This window comes from Mytilus edulis, chromosome 4 (genome assembly GCF_963676685.1).
Source record: "Mytilus edulis chromosome 4, xbMytEdul2.2, whole genome shotgun sequence".
In the NCBI taxonomy this organism is placed as follows: domain Eukaryota; kingdom Metazoa; phylum Mollusca; class Bivalvia; order Mytilida; family Mytilidae; genus Mytilus; species Mytilus edulis.
Window position 1 is genome coordinate 16,623,849 of NC_092347.1, and position 14,730 is coordinate 16,638,578.

The following is a 14,730-nucleotide window of genomic DNA, read 5'->3' on the forward strand; positions in this document are numbered from 1 at the left end:
GGATTTTTTAAGTATCCAGATCTGATTCACTACCCCTTTAGAATATGTAGTTTCACAATAACTTTGAAGCCCGGCTTTGATCGCTAATAGAATGGGTGTTAATTATTTAGAAAGAGTTTCCGTGAAGCACTAGGAAGACCAAGCAATACCTGTTGTTTGTAAGTCCACTTTAGGTATCCAATACAGTGATGGAAGATCCAGCTCTTCATCTTTGGTTGAAATTCAAAAGGAACGTAGAACAGACCTATGATTTCATGATTTCCTCTTTGGTAAGTGTCGTGAGAGTATGTGTGGAGTTCCCAAATGAATTGTTAATAACTTATTAATTTATCAAGCAGTTTATGTAATGAGTTTTAAATACAAAAACGATGTTAATTGGGGCTATATCTGCAGTAACAACAACATATTTGTCATGGAGGTAGGACAAGTGTTTGCAACATTTAGGTCTTTAAGGATTGACGTAGCATGGGTATTGATAGATCCATTCAGTTTTCTGATTTGCATCAACGAACTCACAGCTTTAATCCATTCGGAAAGAGTATCTATGTCTTCCTTCTCGCGCTTAGCCCATTGCCTGGCATAATCCTCGACTGAATCCTTTTGTATTTTGAAGTTATTTTTTCAATTGATGGATTTAGACTCACGATATCTCGGACCTTTGGATAACACATTTCGCAAAACGTATGTGTTATCGAAATTTCAGTCGCAAATAGTTTGGTATAGGTATAAGAAATGATTGGTCTTTGAAATAACTTAAGGAGGTATTTTCGACTGAACTAGTTTATGATAAAAGATATTGCCTAAGTTGGTGACATCGATACCTTTGTTGGCAAAGGAAAGTTAGAGAAAAGATCTTTTTTTCTTTTTCATCTTTTCCAATGCGAACTTGTCTGAAAAGTCTGTGACTTGCGATATCCGAAATGATAGCTGTAGGTTTGTATTGGTTGGAGTGAGGGTTTGTAACAGTGGTTTCCAAACATAAATTGAACAGAGAATGAAGATTTATAGTGGTAATGAATAAAGTTTCGTGCGAATGTGATGAATTACTTACGGCTTTTGTAGAAATGGTAGCAAGTCATTATTAGAGACATCATGCAGAGTAGGAGATGTATAATGACGATGACCATGATTGCGTCTACGTCGAGGAGTAGTTCATCGCATTCACCGAGCTACACGAAGGACTAGATAGAATACCTATATTATCAATTGTGTCATTGCAACCTTATGGTGTCGCAGTTCCCAATGTTCGATTGCAGTAATCCTCTTTTTGTCTACGGAGAGGCTTTGCAAGACGAGAGGATTTTTTAAATTCCTAATTTACTTTAAAAGTAAAAAGTAGCAAACATACAAATACCTAATCAAAAATGAATATTGCTTGAAAATTGATACCATTCAAACGTCCAAATCTTTGTTAGCTCTCTAAAAATCAGACAAAAAATATTCAAATAAGTGTATTTTTCGGTGACATACTACCCCTTATCCAGGTTCAAGAACAACGCAATATATATATATATTATATACCGAAGATCTATAGTAAAAATAGTAGTTAATATAACTATAAACTTTAACAAAAACAGGTTTAATAAAAGATTTTATTTCACTCGATTCAGTAGATTTTTTTGAAAACAATACTATCTTGATCAAGGTGTAACCCTATCGACCATGATAGGCAGGCGTTAGACAATACAAATGTTTAACTTTATATAATTAAATATGGAAAGTGACGAAAACAAGTAAGTTTTTGGTTATTTTTTTCTGAAAGTTTTATTATTTCTAATAAGAATAAAATTTCTTTATTTACCATCAACTGATTAAAAAATGAAATGAGGATTTAAAGGTATTTGCTTATGAGACAACTTTTAACCATTGAGGGAATTGACGTGGGTTAAAGCAACTTTGGACCATAGGTAAGACAGCTTCCTCGTTGGTAGGATACAGTTATTTACCGGGGAGCTGAGAGCAGTAGAAAGGTGTCGGCAAAACGGAATGTCTACAGATAAGAAATACTTACCTTTTGGAAACATTGTTGTAAAATGGTTCTTGTAGATATTATCATTTTTAAAAGTCTAAATTATTCTGCAATATCTACAAAATTCCTCGAAACGGTAATATCTGACAAATAACATGATTTTTCCAGAAAAATATCTACACGAAACATTTTGCAACAATGTTTCCAAAAGGGTTTTCTGACTGCGATGCCAAAATAAAAAAAGATATTAACACCAAATGTCAGGATGCAGCTAGGCATAATTCACTTCCCCAGAAACTTAATCAATAGTTTAAAGCAGATTTGTCTATATTTATGATATTGAAAGGGAAATCCATCTTACATAATATGATAAGTCTTTTTTCAATTTATCTTTTTACCTTCATGCTTAGTTATTGCACTTGGAAGGTAGAAAAATGTTGCAATAAGTTTCGATCAAATACCCGTAGCATTATAGATTGTACGTACATCTTCAATGACTTTTATAGTATAATAATTGTTTTTCTTCTTCAGAATAACAGAAATAGGAGATGAACCAGACTATGAATCAATTGATAAAACAAATGATAAAATTTTAGAAGATTGTCAATCTGACGAGGATACAGAAGATAATGCGGGAACTAATGAGTATTCTATTGCAGATACTAGAAATCAGGATCACGTGTTTAACACTGAGGCATTTAATGATGCCCAGTTTAAGCTAATCCATGTTTTCAAAGTCGAGTCAGAAGATAGGGATCCATGGATAAGACACATAGAAGTTTTGTCTGATGGTAATATTTTACTTGCTGACCGTTACAACAAACAGCTATTGCTGTATGACTGTAATGGCATTCGTTTAAAACAGGTCAAGATGACCAGTGGACCTTGGAGTATGACAATTACTAACAATAATTTGGCAGCAATCACACTTCCCGACGACAAAACTGTGGCTTTTGTTTTTACCGAAACCCTACGAGGCAGTCATAAATTTCTAGTAAGGGATGACTGCCGGGGAATTGCTTGTATTGGTAAGAAACTATTTGTAAATTGCGTAACAAATGGTCTAAAGCTTTTGACAATGAATGGCAGAACACTGAAGGTTTTCCCTCAATACGTAGGCTATATGAGTTTAGCTAAGGGTCCAAATGAAAGGTTGTTGGCTACGCTGTTCGCCGAGGATCGGGTGATTTGTTTGGACCTCAAAGGTAAACTAAGATACGAATTTACGGACAAATCACTCAGTGGTCCTTCTAGTTTTGCCACTGATTTGGTTAACGAGTATTTATATATCGTTGGTCATCATGATAACAAAATTCATATGATCGGAGACAAAGGAAAGAAGAGTAAAATCCTGCTCTCCAAGAAAGATGGCATTGACCGACCTTGGGCTGTGAGTTATGACTCGTGTGTCAAGAAATTATTCATTTCTACGTTCGGGGGAAAGAACATAATGGTTCTACAAAAAGTGGAAGCAAAGCCAGACTTTCAATTTAAAAGTTTATCACAAAAGAAAGAAGAAAGATGAAAATAAAAGTACTATGGAAATTTCGTTTGTCTCTGTTTTTTTTCAAGTTTTCTTTTCTTTTTCACTTCGTATTGTTTGATAAGTTTACCATCATCGTTAAGTTTTGTTATTTACATTACTTGTGATAATGACAATGAAAAAAATCACCAGGAAATAGACATCTTGCAAAATCGCAAGAAACAATTTCTTCATAAGATAAATTTGTTGGTTAAAAACGTTTTCTATCCCACTGAAGTCTATTTACTAATTGTCATTCAGTTATCATGGTTATGTTCCATTCGTTTGTCGTTGATGTGATTGGACTTTTGATTTTGCCATTTGATTAAGGACTTTCCGTTTAGAATTTTCCTCGGAGATCAGTGTTTTTTGTTATTTAACTTTATACAGGACTTACCCTGGAATATTAAGGGACAGCCGTAATTCGAATTCAGAATATCCACAAATCATTGAATTCTAAAACCTCAACAACTCGATGTCAGACAATAGAATATTACAGGACCTTCAAAATCCGATTGAAGGACATTAATGCTGGCATTTTTAAGGATGTTATATAAGCTTTCATTGATGTGTTTTTTTATACTCTTATCTTGTTTAAACTTCTGTTGCTAAAAGGATAGGTTTATTGGTTGTTCACTTTTCAGCAAAACAGATGGACATAAAGTAATAATTACAAGAAGCCTGTATTTCTATCGCTCACCTAAAATGTTTGCATAAAATTGAAGCATTGCTACCAGAACACTTCTGTTAAATAGTAACTGTGTTGGCAAAGATATTGATGTGTTTGCTGATATTTTTGGCTGTTCAAAGTTTCATTGTACCTTTTACACTTTTCAAGATATAAGATTAAAACACTTTATTTTGTCAAATATCTTAATTTAAAGCCAAAGACTATCAGAAATCCCCTTTGAGTATCAACCATTTGAATTATTTGTTAATCCTTATGCTGAATCTCAAACAAGTGGGATACAAATTACCGATTAAAGGAAATAACTCACTTGAAATGTCAACTACAATTTCGATCATATTGTATAATTTATTTGTAAATCAACTTTTTCTGTTGCAATATCTCGGACAAGAATCATAATCATAATTGCATGTATTATTATTGTCTCTGGTCAAACTATCATAGCTTCTGCTTAAAAAAATCATTAAAGCTGTCATGAAAGGGCAATATATATTATACTATAAGTATATATTTGATTGTTGACCAATCCCATTTGACTTATTTGATTAATCGATCGAAGTTTTCTGAATGTAGTGGTAAATATGGCATGAAAGGTTCAGGACGAGAACACACTAAATAAAGGCCCTGTAATAGGGAACGACTGGGATGAAGCGCATGACATTTATACTGGCCATGGAAATGAGAGCCAATTGGCCAACAACATACCCCTAAATAGTTGTTGCATGTGTTCATAACCTGCAGAGAGAATTACTCTCATTACAAGAGGCATCGGAATCAACGTCCTCATTATGAATGGTCATGCATGGCTACGAAATTTAAACAGATAGACCAACCAAACGGACACCCCGCTTTAGCAAGGGTTTTACTATCTAGCAAAATAAGATCAAGAGTTACAATATTCCTATGTCCAAGCAACCCTTAGGGATATTGACAGGTTTTGTCTTGCTGATCCTTTTACTCAGCCTTAAAGATAAATGGATAAAAATTATCATTGAACGGAAATCACTGCTTTAAGCAGTCAGCTGAGGGCATTGTACTGGTGATTTACATTTCATTATTCATTTATTTACTGGTTTTAAAGGAAGTATAAACTGTGATATGGAAATATTATAGTCTTGGATGGAGGGTGAGAGCATTCTTCTACCAAAGAATGGGAAACTGACCATAGGAAAACCGAAAATACAGTCCTGTGTATTTGTCATAGATCCTTGTTTTTGTTACAGGCTTTGACAGACATAGAGATTTATCTCACTACAAAAGAATGGGAAGTTGACAATAGGAAAACTGAAAACACAGTTATGTGTATTTGTCATAGTTCCTTGTTTTTGTTACAGGCTTGGACAGATGTAGAGATTTATACCACTATAAAAAGAATGGGATGCTGGCAATAGGAAAACCAAAAACACAGTCCTATGTATTTGTCATAGATCCTTCTTTTGAGTTTTCAATTGATGAAAATTTCTTGCACCTGTCCCAAGTCAGGAGCCTCTGGCCTCTGTTAGTCTTGTATGTTTTCTATTTTTTTTATTTATATGTTTTTGGAGTTAAGCGTTACATCCATTTTCACTGAACTAGTACACAGTTTTGTTTGGGGGCTAGTTTAACTCTGCCTCTGGATGCAAGATTTTCCCATTGGGTGGAAGACCAATTGGTGGCCTTTCGGCAATTTTCTGCTATTTGATCGGGTTGTTGTCTCTTTGACACATTCACTGTTTTCATTCTCAATTTATGTCCTTATCAGCTTTTTCTAGGTCTGTTACAGAGTACATGTACGACCTTAACAGATATTTTTGTAAGTTCTTAAGGATGATATATTCTTATCATGAAAGGACATGTAACCTTGAGAGCTGATTTTGATTCTATGTATGATGAATGCTGATTTCAAATCTTTAAATTTATTATTCAAACTTCACACATAAATATTATAAATAAACATATTTAAAAAATACATGTAATTATAACATGAGTATAATAACAAATAAAGTCAAATTTAGAAACCAATAATTACATTTATAATGTCAAATTTCTGACAACTGACACAAGTGTATATAATTGTGTGTACTCAAACATAGTGATTGATCATGATACCATAAAAAAGAAATAAAACAACTTTTATATATATACACTATGATCCAAGTATTTTAACTTTTAGGATATTATACAATGTAATTGGTAAAAATATCCTGTGTTTAGTGATCATAAGCATTGTGTATAAGTTTCATAACATTTGGTTATGGCAAAAGTTAAAATTAGAGAACAGAAACCAACTTTGAGGACATACAACTGGGACGGACAATGGTAATACTTTTAAATGCCCCCTCAGCTTTGGAGTGGGATATAAAAATGTTAAAAAGAAAAATGCAGCACAAATAATAAATTAATGGTTTGGACAAGAAAGGGAATAATTTTATCAGAATTCACCTAGCTTATAATTTGTATCCTTATTTAACAAAATTGTCAATATGACCCAACAAAAATAAATATTAACTTCTTCTTTCAATTATTTCACTTATGAACTTGATTTCTTACCAATTCATTCTTTCATACATAAGGAATCAAACTTATAGAATTTTTCAGCATTAGCATTCAGAACCTGTGAAAGGCCAATGGGAGATTTATTTAAACATGAGGCTAAAAGTTCTAATACTATAGAAAGTGTTGCAGGTTGAACTGAATCTGTCTTAACATCTTCTTCATCTTTATCAATTATTTTTAAACACTCTTTATTTACTTTTTTAAAATCATCACATTTTTGAATTTCCAATAAGAAATCTACTTCTTCATCTTTTTTCCAGTATGATAAATATGGTGCATTACTGCAAAGAATTAGTCTATCAATTGGAACTGTTTTTAATAATTCTGGAATCCAGAAATTCCTTTCGTTAAAAGCCCACACACTACCTGAAAAAAAAACCAGGGTTATTAAAATACAACCAACTTTAACATTATCTAACTAAAAGGTTATATCTTTTATAACCGAACATTTTGTTTCTGGTATTTAATGGTGGAGAATGACTTTCAATGTCATCAATATTATTTGTTAGTAGAATTTAATGTCTTCCAGTTATTTTTTAATCAAGCATCAAAATAACAATAACAGTTTGTGTATTTTTAAATATTCAAAGTCGTTTCGTGTCTGTGCATATAATGTCATAATATCTCTGTTGAAGTAACAGACTGTACTGATGCTGAGGTTGTGCATATAATGTCATAATATCTCTGTTGAAGTAACAGACTGTACTGATGCTGAGGTTGTGCATATAATGTCATAATATCTCTGTTGAAGTAACAGACTGTACTGATGCTGACGTTGAAGTCATAAAACTTTGATGAGTGCTTGGAGCACAAAAATCATGCTCAAAACATGAAATCAAGCATTTTGATTGGTTGATTTTGGAGTATGAGTACAAAAACTGACTCGAAAGTTTTATGACTTCAAGGCCTGATAGCTTACAGAATAGTGGATGTTACTTATGAATTTTTAAATGGAAATGTTCACACTAAAGTAATCAGCATGAAATTAAAGATTTATCTCTTTACCAGTCACTCCTAAATGATATCCTTTTTTGATCCATTTTGTAATAGCTGTATCATCTGGTGTTTCATAGCCAATAGTTAGACAAGCTGTTACATCTGGGAAATCTTTTAAAATATCTAACATTTCTTCAACACCTCTCCTCGACTTTACCAGCAAAGGTTTTTTAAAATGATTTGCAAGCTTTACCTACAAAGAGAGAAAAAAATTAAATTATAATATCTATTTCCTCTGTTCTTGTTTATATAAAGTTAAAATAATTAATTGTATCAATAGCTTTATTTGAAAAAATTTGTTTCTCTTGTGAAGCCAAGCAAATTTCTTTACAGAGACTGTGTCCTTAAATGGTTTTTTTCTGCAGTTTAATGTTTAGCTCTATAACCCCCTGTGGAATTAGTTGTGTTTTTCTTATTGGTTGATAATCAACCAGGACTATAAAGAGGAAACCTTTATGAATAATCACCTAAATTGTAATTTGAATATTACTGATCACTTTAATAGAAGCAAATCACTGCTATTTTTGTTTGCATATTTAAACAACTATTCCATAAGTATATATTTGTATACTTTTCCCGGGGGAGGGGAGGGTTTACTGAATTTCCTTTAGGGTATAACTGTGCCGACAGCACTTGCCAAATCATACCCTGTTCTAAACATGCTCAGAAATCTTATACCCTGACTGTATAAAATAGATGCTGTTCTAGACCTGGATTCTAGACTGTTTCTTAAACAATTGAATAAGCGATCCTGTTCTAGATAAATACTTTGTTTTAAAAAAAAAATAGTCTCACCAGCAGGGTGTGAAAAAGGGACCCTGATCTAAACAGTAGGACATGTAAAAGGGACCCTGTTCTAACCAACAGGGCATGAAAAAGCAACCCTGTTTTGCAGCACACTCATACCACTAAAAATATAGGAAGTAACCCCCCCCCCCCCCCCCACCCCCTCGGGATACTTTTATTTGTCTCACTATAAAGCAGGTTGCTGGATAAAGTAAAATTATATTGTTGCAGCAACAATAAACCTTAAGATTAACCTGGCAATGTGATTGCCATAATGAACAGACAATGACAACCAGACTTTAAATTTCCGTCATAACTATGGCAAGCCGTTTTACTATTTATTCGAATTTCAAGATATCTTAGATAATTTCATTTTTATAAGATATCTCATATATTATATAAGATATCTTTAATGTTATATGAGATATCTCATATAGTTTATAAGATATCTTATATAGTTTATGAGATATCTTATAAAGACAATTATATAAGATATCTGATAAATTATATGAGATATCTTATAAACTATATAAGATATCTTATAAAGTTTATGAGATATCTTGAAGTAAGAATAAATAACAAAAAGGCTTGCCATACATAACAGTCTATCAGTGTCTTGTAAGTCTTTATAGGCTGGGCATTGATCCTTTTTTTATGATGTTGTTTTGTAATTTTATTGTAGATCAATATGTGACACTTTAATAAACTATTATTTATCTTTATCTTCTATCGAGATAAACAATTATACAGAAACTGTCGCTTTTGAAAACTGTTCCAATATGCTTGATTGTAAAGACGTTTTCAATCTCTGTAAATTTTGATTGATAAGAAAATGTTGTTTTAATGTATTTGTAATCTAAGTGATTATCCCTTGTATATAACGGATAACAAAATAATTACCATATCTTTAAAAAGACTGATTTGTTTTTCAAGTGGTGGTACAAACACTCGGGATAGATATTCAGGCTTGGAAATACCACATTCACCAATAGCTACTATATATTTACTGTTCTGTTGGTGTTCTAGCTGATTGAACAAAGCTGTGTATGTATTAGGCTTATAAGATTCTGCCATCAGATAAGAGGCACCTAAAATGAAATTAAAACATTTTACATTGATATCTTGGTTCCAGTTTAATTGGGTATTCATTTCACTTTATGATAAACCAATTGAAACAGATCTCTATTCCATTAAATTTCGAATTTTGGACTGACTTTAATTTCAACTTAGGATTTTCATTTACAGCAAAATGCCTTGAGTGTGTAACGGTAATATGTTTTGTTAGCTTGCTTTCTAGCTGAATTGTGAAGTCATTATTATAATTATGTTAGGTAAACTATCATCCTTTAAGAGTAGTCTAGTTTGACAAGTAACAAATCTATCTGTCTGTAGGACTACACTACTCTGAAAGGAGGGTATAATACCTAACCTAATAATGATTTCACAGTTCAGCTAGCTAGCTCATCAAACATATTACTTTTACCTACATACTCTATATATTTTGGTGTTTTCAACAACAAGTTTTAAATATTGTTTAGACAACTCTGGAAATCTTGATTCAAATTAAACCCTGTTCAATGTCCAAATTCTCCAAAGACTTTTTCAAGGAAAACATAAGTTTTGAATAAAAAAATAAAGCTTTGATTATATATATATATATAACAAAATATAGATGAGTAGGTATGCATACTTTTATATACATAGATTTGGAGAAGAATAAAACATAGTGCCTTATACTTTTTGCAGGGGCATGAATGGAAGGTTAAAATATCTCACTAACCTAGAGTGGTATAGAAATAGCCTGGGTAGGTCTTACACCATTCTATTTCTGATGTTAACATACTAACCTAGAGTGATATACAAATAGCCTGGGTAGGTTTTACACCATTCTATTTCTGATGTTAACATACTAACCTAAAGTGATATACAAATAGCCTCAGTTGGTCTTACACCATTCTATTTCTGATGTTAACATACTAACCTAGAGTGGTATACAAATAGCCTGGGTAGGTCTTACACCATTCTATTTCTGATGTTAACATATTTTCTGGATTTCTCATCTTAATTACAATTCTATCAACACCTGAAAGTTATTCAAGATCAACATTAGTTTACCATTAATCAAACAAACATATAAACAAGTAGCACGCCCAGTTTCCTGAAATTTCCATAAAAATGTAAACAAATATGCTGCCATAAATTTATTTTGTATCTTTTAGTTGATAACTCTCTACAAGAGAACAATTAACTTAATTAACAACTATCATGACTATAGGTCACAAAACAGCCTTCAACAAAACTCATATCACATAGCTGGCTATAAATGTAAAAATAATAATCATTATTAACCATACTTATACGAGGGTGATAAAGGGTTATTCGTGCAACCTGTTTTGCTATTTTATTACACATGCAGCCTTGAAAAAGGTTTGTTATTCACCATGTTTCCTGAAATAGGTAAAAAGATCAATGTGCAGGAAATTTTGAATTGTTCGTTCAGGGTGAAATGACAATTTGATTTCGCGTTTTCAGTGCAGATACCCTCCCTTTAAGCCCCTATTATACTAGTATTACCTGCTACAGAAGCTGCTTCAACAACATCCTCAATGTCACAAAATTGTATGTAAGAGCCTCCATCTATCAGATAATAGCCATACTGTGTTGTAACATCCTGGAGAAGGTTATTGTATACTTGGAAACGTCCACAGAAACCAACATGGCTGTAATTATCTGATGATAACCAGTTAACTTGCTTTTTCAGTTTTATTTTTCTGTTCTTGACTTCTCTGACTTTAATAACATTGCCATTGTAAACACTACAAAAACAAAATACTGATGTATCATAAAAAATAATATGTCTAAAATTAAATCAAAATATTCAAAGATACAACCAGAAAAAATAAAATAAAATAGTTTACACATAAAAAAATAACACAAACTGATAAATTTAATGGAGTTGTACCGGTACATGAAAATTATGAAATCATTAATTTTCCAAAGTTTTTAGAGCTTAACTTTGTGAAGCATGTGATATCTCTGTAACTTTTGTACAAAATTAACAGAATAACCTACAGTTTGAAAGTTTTCATTTGAACGATGTTATGTTTTGCCATGACATTTATGCATCAAAATAATTTATAAAGTTTCGTTGAATTTTATTTTATATAATTTGATACATTTTTATAAGCTTAAATATATATTCTATTTCTTTTTGTTATGCATTAGAATCAGGACAACATTAATACTGTAGTAAGTGTAGTTGAAGAATTGCCACCATCAATTGTGGATTTGATGGTTCTACAATGTAAATGTAAATCTATTGGTGTTTCGTAGCCACAACCTCAGTGATTGAGAAGATTTTTGCAGAAAAAGTACCTGTTATGTTTTTCCATAATACAACTGTGATTGAGAATATATCTGGGCAGAACAGCTACAGCTAGACCTGCACAAGCTCCTTTCTTGTCTGCAGCAACTGAAAGCTGCATTAACTTCTTTGTATGCACCAATTGTCTTAACTGAAGACATTTTACAAGATCTTTGGCTGTAGTAACTTTAGGTAAATTTTCTGCAATAAAATAAAAATAAGTATACATTTCTGCCTTAAAGCTGTTCAGTCATCACAACAATAAACCTCATTTAAGTCCAAGTTAAAATCTTGTTTATATTAAAGCTCATTTAAGTCCAAGTTAAAATCTTGTTTATATTAAAGCTCATTTAATTCCAAGTTAAAATCTTGTTTATATTAAACCTCATTTAATTCCAAGTTAAAATCTTGGTTATATTAAAGCTCATTTAAGTCCAAGTTAAAATCTTGTTTATATTAAAGCTCATTTAATTCCAAGTTTAAATCTTGTTTATAATAAACCTCATTTAAGTCCAAGTTAAAATCTTGTTTATATTAAAGCTCATTTAAGTCCAAGTTAAAATCTTGTTTATATTAAAGCTCATTTAATTCCGAGTTTAAATCTTGTTTATATTAAACCTCATTTAAGTCCAAGTTTAAATCTTGTTTATATTAAAGCTCATTTAAGTCCAAGTTAAAATCTTGTTTATATTAAACCTCATTTAAGTCCAAGTTAAAATCTTGTTTATATTAAAGCTCATTTAATTCCAAGTTAAAATCTTGTTTATATTAAACCTCATTTAAGTCCAAGTTAAAATCTTGTTTATATTAAAGCTCATTTAATTCCAAGTTTAAATCTTGTTTATATTAAAGCTCATTTAATTCCAAGTTTAAATCTTGTTTATATTTAACCTCATTTAATTCCAAGTTTAAATCTTGTTTATATTAAACCTCATTTAAGTCCAAGTTAAAATCTTGTTTATATTAAAGCTCATTTAATTCCAAGTTAAAATCTTGTTTATATTAAAGCTCATTTAATTCCAAGTTTAAATCTTGTTTATATTAAACCTCATTTAAGTCCAAGTTTAAATCTTGTTTATATTAAACCTCATTTAAGTCCAAGTTAAAATCTTGTTTATATTAAACCTCATTTAAGTCCAAGTTTAAATCTTGTTTATATTAAACCTCATTTAAACAAATTTCTTCAAATCCAAGTTTAAATCCTGTTTAGATTCATTAGTTTTCATCTATGTAGCACTATACTGTATATGGTGACACCAGTTATTCAAATATTTGTACCAATTGAATGTAGCCTCATTAGCATCAAGGATTTCTGTATTTCTCCAATCACTATTCCCTAACACAATCCATCTTTATTTAGCCAACTGAATGCCTAACATATGATTGTACTGAGAATAAAAACCAGAGAGTTATATGCAATGTTGTCACTTGTGAATTTTATCGACAAAGATGATCTGTAAAGAGTCACATTTTAGTGTCTGCCTTGTTTAGATCATTTTACAGTTTATTTTGTATTGTGACATAAAATGTTTCCTGTGATCAAGTTTTTTAAGTTGATATCCTTGAAGCTTAATTTGCATAAATCTTAAACACAACGGTTGCCACATGTGGATCAGGATCTGCATACCCTTCCGGAGCACCTGAGATCGCCCCTAGTTATTGGTGGGGTTCATGTTGTTTATTCTTAAGTTTCCTATGTTGTGTCATGTGTACTATTGTTTCAATGTCTATTTGTCTTTTTCATTTTTAGCCATGGCGTTGTCAGTTTATTTTCGATTTATGAGTTTGACTATCCCTCTGTCAGGCTCTGGTATCTTTCGTCAAGGACATATATTAGTTATACGTCCTTGCTTTGATCCCTCTTTTAAAATGTGCAGTTGAAAGAATTTTATTTGTTATTGAACATTATTTTCATTTATAAGCTAATGAATGATTTTCTTTAATCAACGATATATTTCAATATTCTGTACTGAAACTTACCAATCACAACAACAGCTTGACAGTTTACTTTTGGTATTATTGAAACAGTTTCAGACAACATTTCTACAGGTTTAAAATATGGAAACCATTTCCTTAAATTTCTAGAAATATGTTGCTTAACTATCCAACGTCTGTCATATACTGATACCAGCATAGATTTTATATTTGAAAACAGTGTCTTGGGTCCAATAACAAATACAGCAAATGTCAACATTCCCATCACAACCGTTGCAAACCATGTAGCACTAAAACGTTCCACTATAAAACCTATTGTATCTGTAACCATTGTGTTGTTTATGCAAGATATGCAATGCAATATAACATAAGAAAACTTCCCTATTTATAATAAATTGATTTGTTTAGACTTGCTTACCAACCTGTTGTGAAATATGAAATTGTTGTATAAACTAAATTTAGAACAGTTATCGGGACAAACTTGCTAATCCCGGATTTTTCTGTCGGCAGAATCGGGACTTTTTATAGTCGACTATATGATATGAGCCGTACAGTTTCCTATAATTATAGCAGCATAATTGATAGATGATATAACAATTGCGTAGTTATCCTAGGATTTCATATGGTTAGCAGATTTCCTTGCTTGGTGATTTCGTTTGTGTATTTGATCGAATATAACGGTCTTGGCCCATGCATTTCACGATCCCAACAACTTCCATATGGTGTCTCCATAGGCGGATCCAGGGGGGCATGGGGGGCCCGGGGCCCCCCCTTTCGTGGGAAAAATTTGGTTGATTATATAGGGAATCACTGAAGCATGACTGGAGCGCCCCCCCCCCCCCCCCCCCCCCCTTAGGTCAGTCAGCCCCCCCCCCCCCCTTTAGGCAAAGTTCTGGATCCGCCACTGGACTCTCTATCATGATTGTTGTTTTAGG

General features: G+C 32.1%; 2 protein-coding genes across 3 annotated transcripts; one reads left to right on the top strand and one right to left on the bottom strand.

Annotated features, from left to right (window-relative positions):
* The first annotated feature begins 1,635 nt into the window (after positions 1–1,635).
* LOC139518388 (uncharacterized) lies at positions 1,636–4,261 on the top strand. The gene is made up of 2 exons (XM_071309940.1): positions 1,636–1,733; positions 2,501–4,261. The coding sequence occupies exons 1-2, from the start codon at positions 1,714–1,716 to the stop codon at positions 3,492–3,494; spliced, it is 1,014 nt and encodes a 337-aa protein (XP_071166041.1). The 5' UTR covers positions 1,636–1,713; the 3' UTR covers positions 3,495–4,261.
* A 1,797-nt stretch (positions 4,262–6,058) lies between these two features.
* Positions 6,059–14,249, bottom strand: LOC139521725 (deoxyribonuclease TATDN1-like). 2 transcript variants are annotated; one of them, XM_071315287.1, is made up of 7 exons: positions 13,841–14,249; positions 11,872–12,061; positions 11,071–11,312; positions 10,478–10,579; positions 9,397–9,584; positions 7,720–7,903; positions 6,059–7,080 (listed from the first exon to the last, which is right to left on the bottom strand). In XM_071315287.1, the coding sequence occupies exons 1-7, from the start codon at positions 14,124–14,126 to the stop codon at positions 6,713–6,715; spliced, it is 1,560 nt and encodes a 519-aa protein (XP_071171388.1). In that variant the 5' UTR covers positions 14,127–14,249; the 3' UTR covers positions 6,059–6,712. The 2 variants fall into 2 exon arrangements, with proteins under 2 accessions (XP_071171388.1, XP_071171389.1); XM_071315288.1 differs by lacking the exon at positions 13,841–14,249 and adding an exon at positions 13,139–13,261.
* Positions 14,250–14,730: the final 481 nt, after the last annotated feature.

Excerpts from the sequence above, each read along its gene's own strand:
- LOC139521725 (XM_071315287.1), bottom strand. The coding sequence starts at position 14,126 with ATGGTTACAGATACAATAGGTTTTATAGTGGAACGTTTTAGTGCTACA. Across the intron at positions 12,062-13,840 it reads TCAAGCTGTTGTTGTGATTG|AAAATTTACCTAAAGTTACT; the intron begins GTAAGTTTCAGT and ends ATTTTATTGCAG. Across the intron at positions 7,081-7,719 it reads ATATCATTTAGGAGTGACTG|GTAGTGTGTGGGCTTTTAAC; the intron begins GTAAAGAGATAA and ends TTTTTTTTTCAG.
- LOC139518388 (XM_071309940.1), top strand. The coding sequence starts at position 1,714 with ATGGAAAGTGACGAAAACAA. Across the intron at positions 1,734-2,500 it reads ATGGAAAGTGACGAAAACAA|AATAACAGAAATAGGAGATG; the intron begins GTAAGTTTTTGG and ends TTTCTTCTTCAG.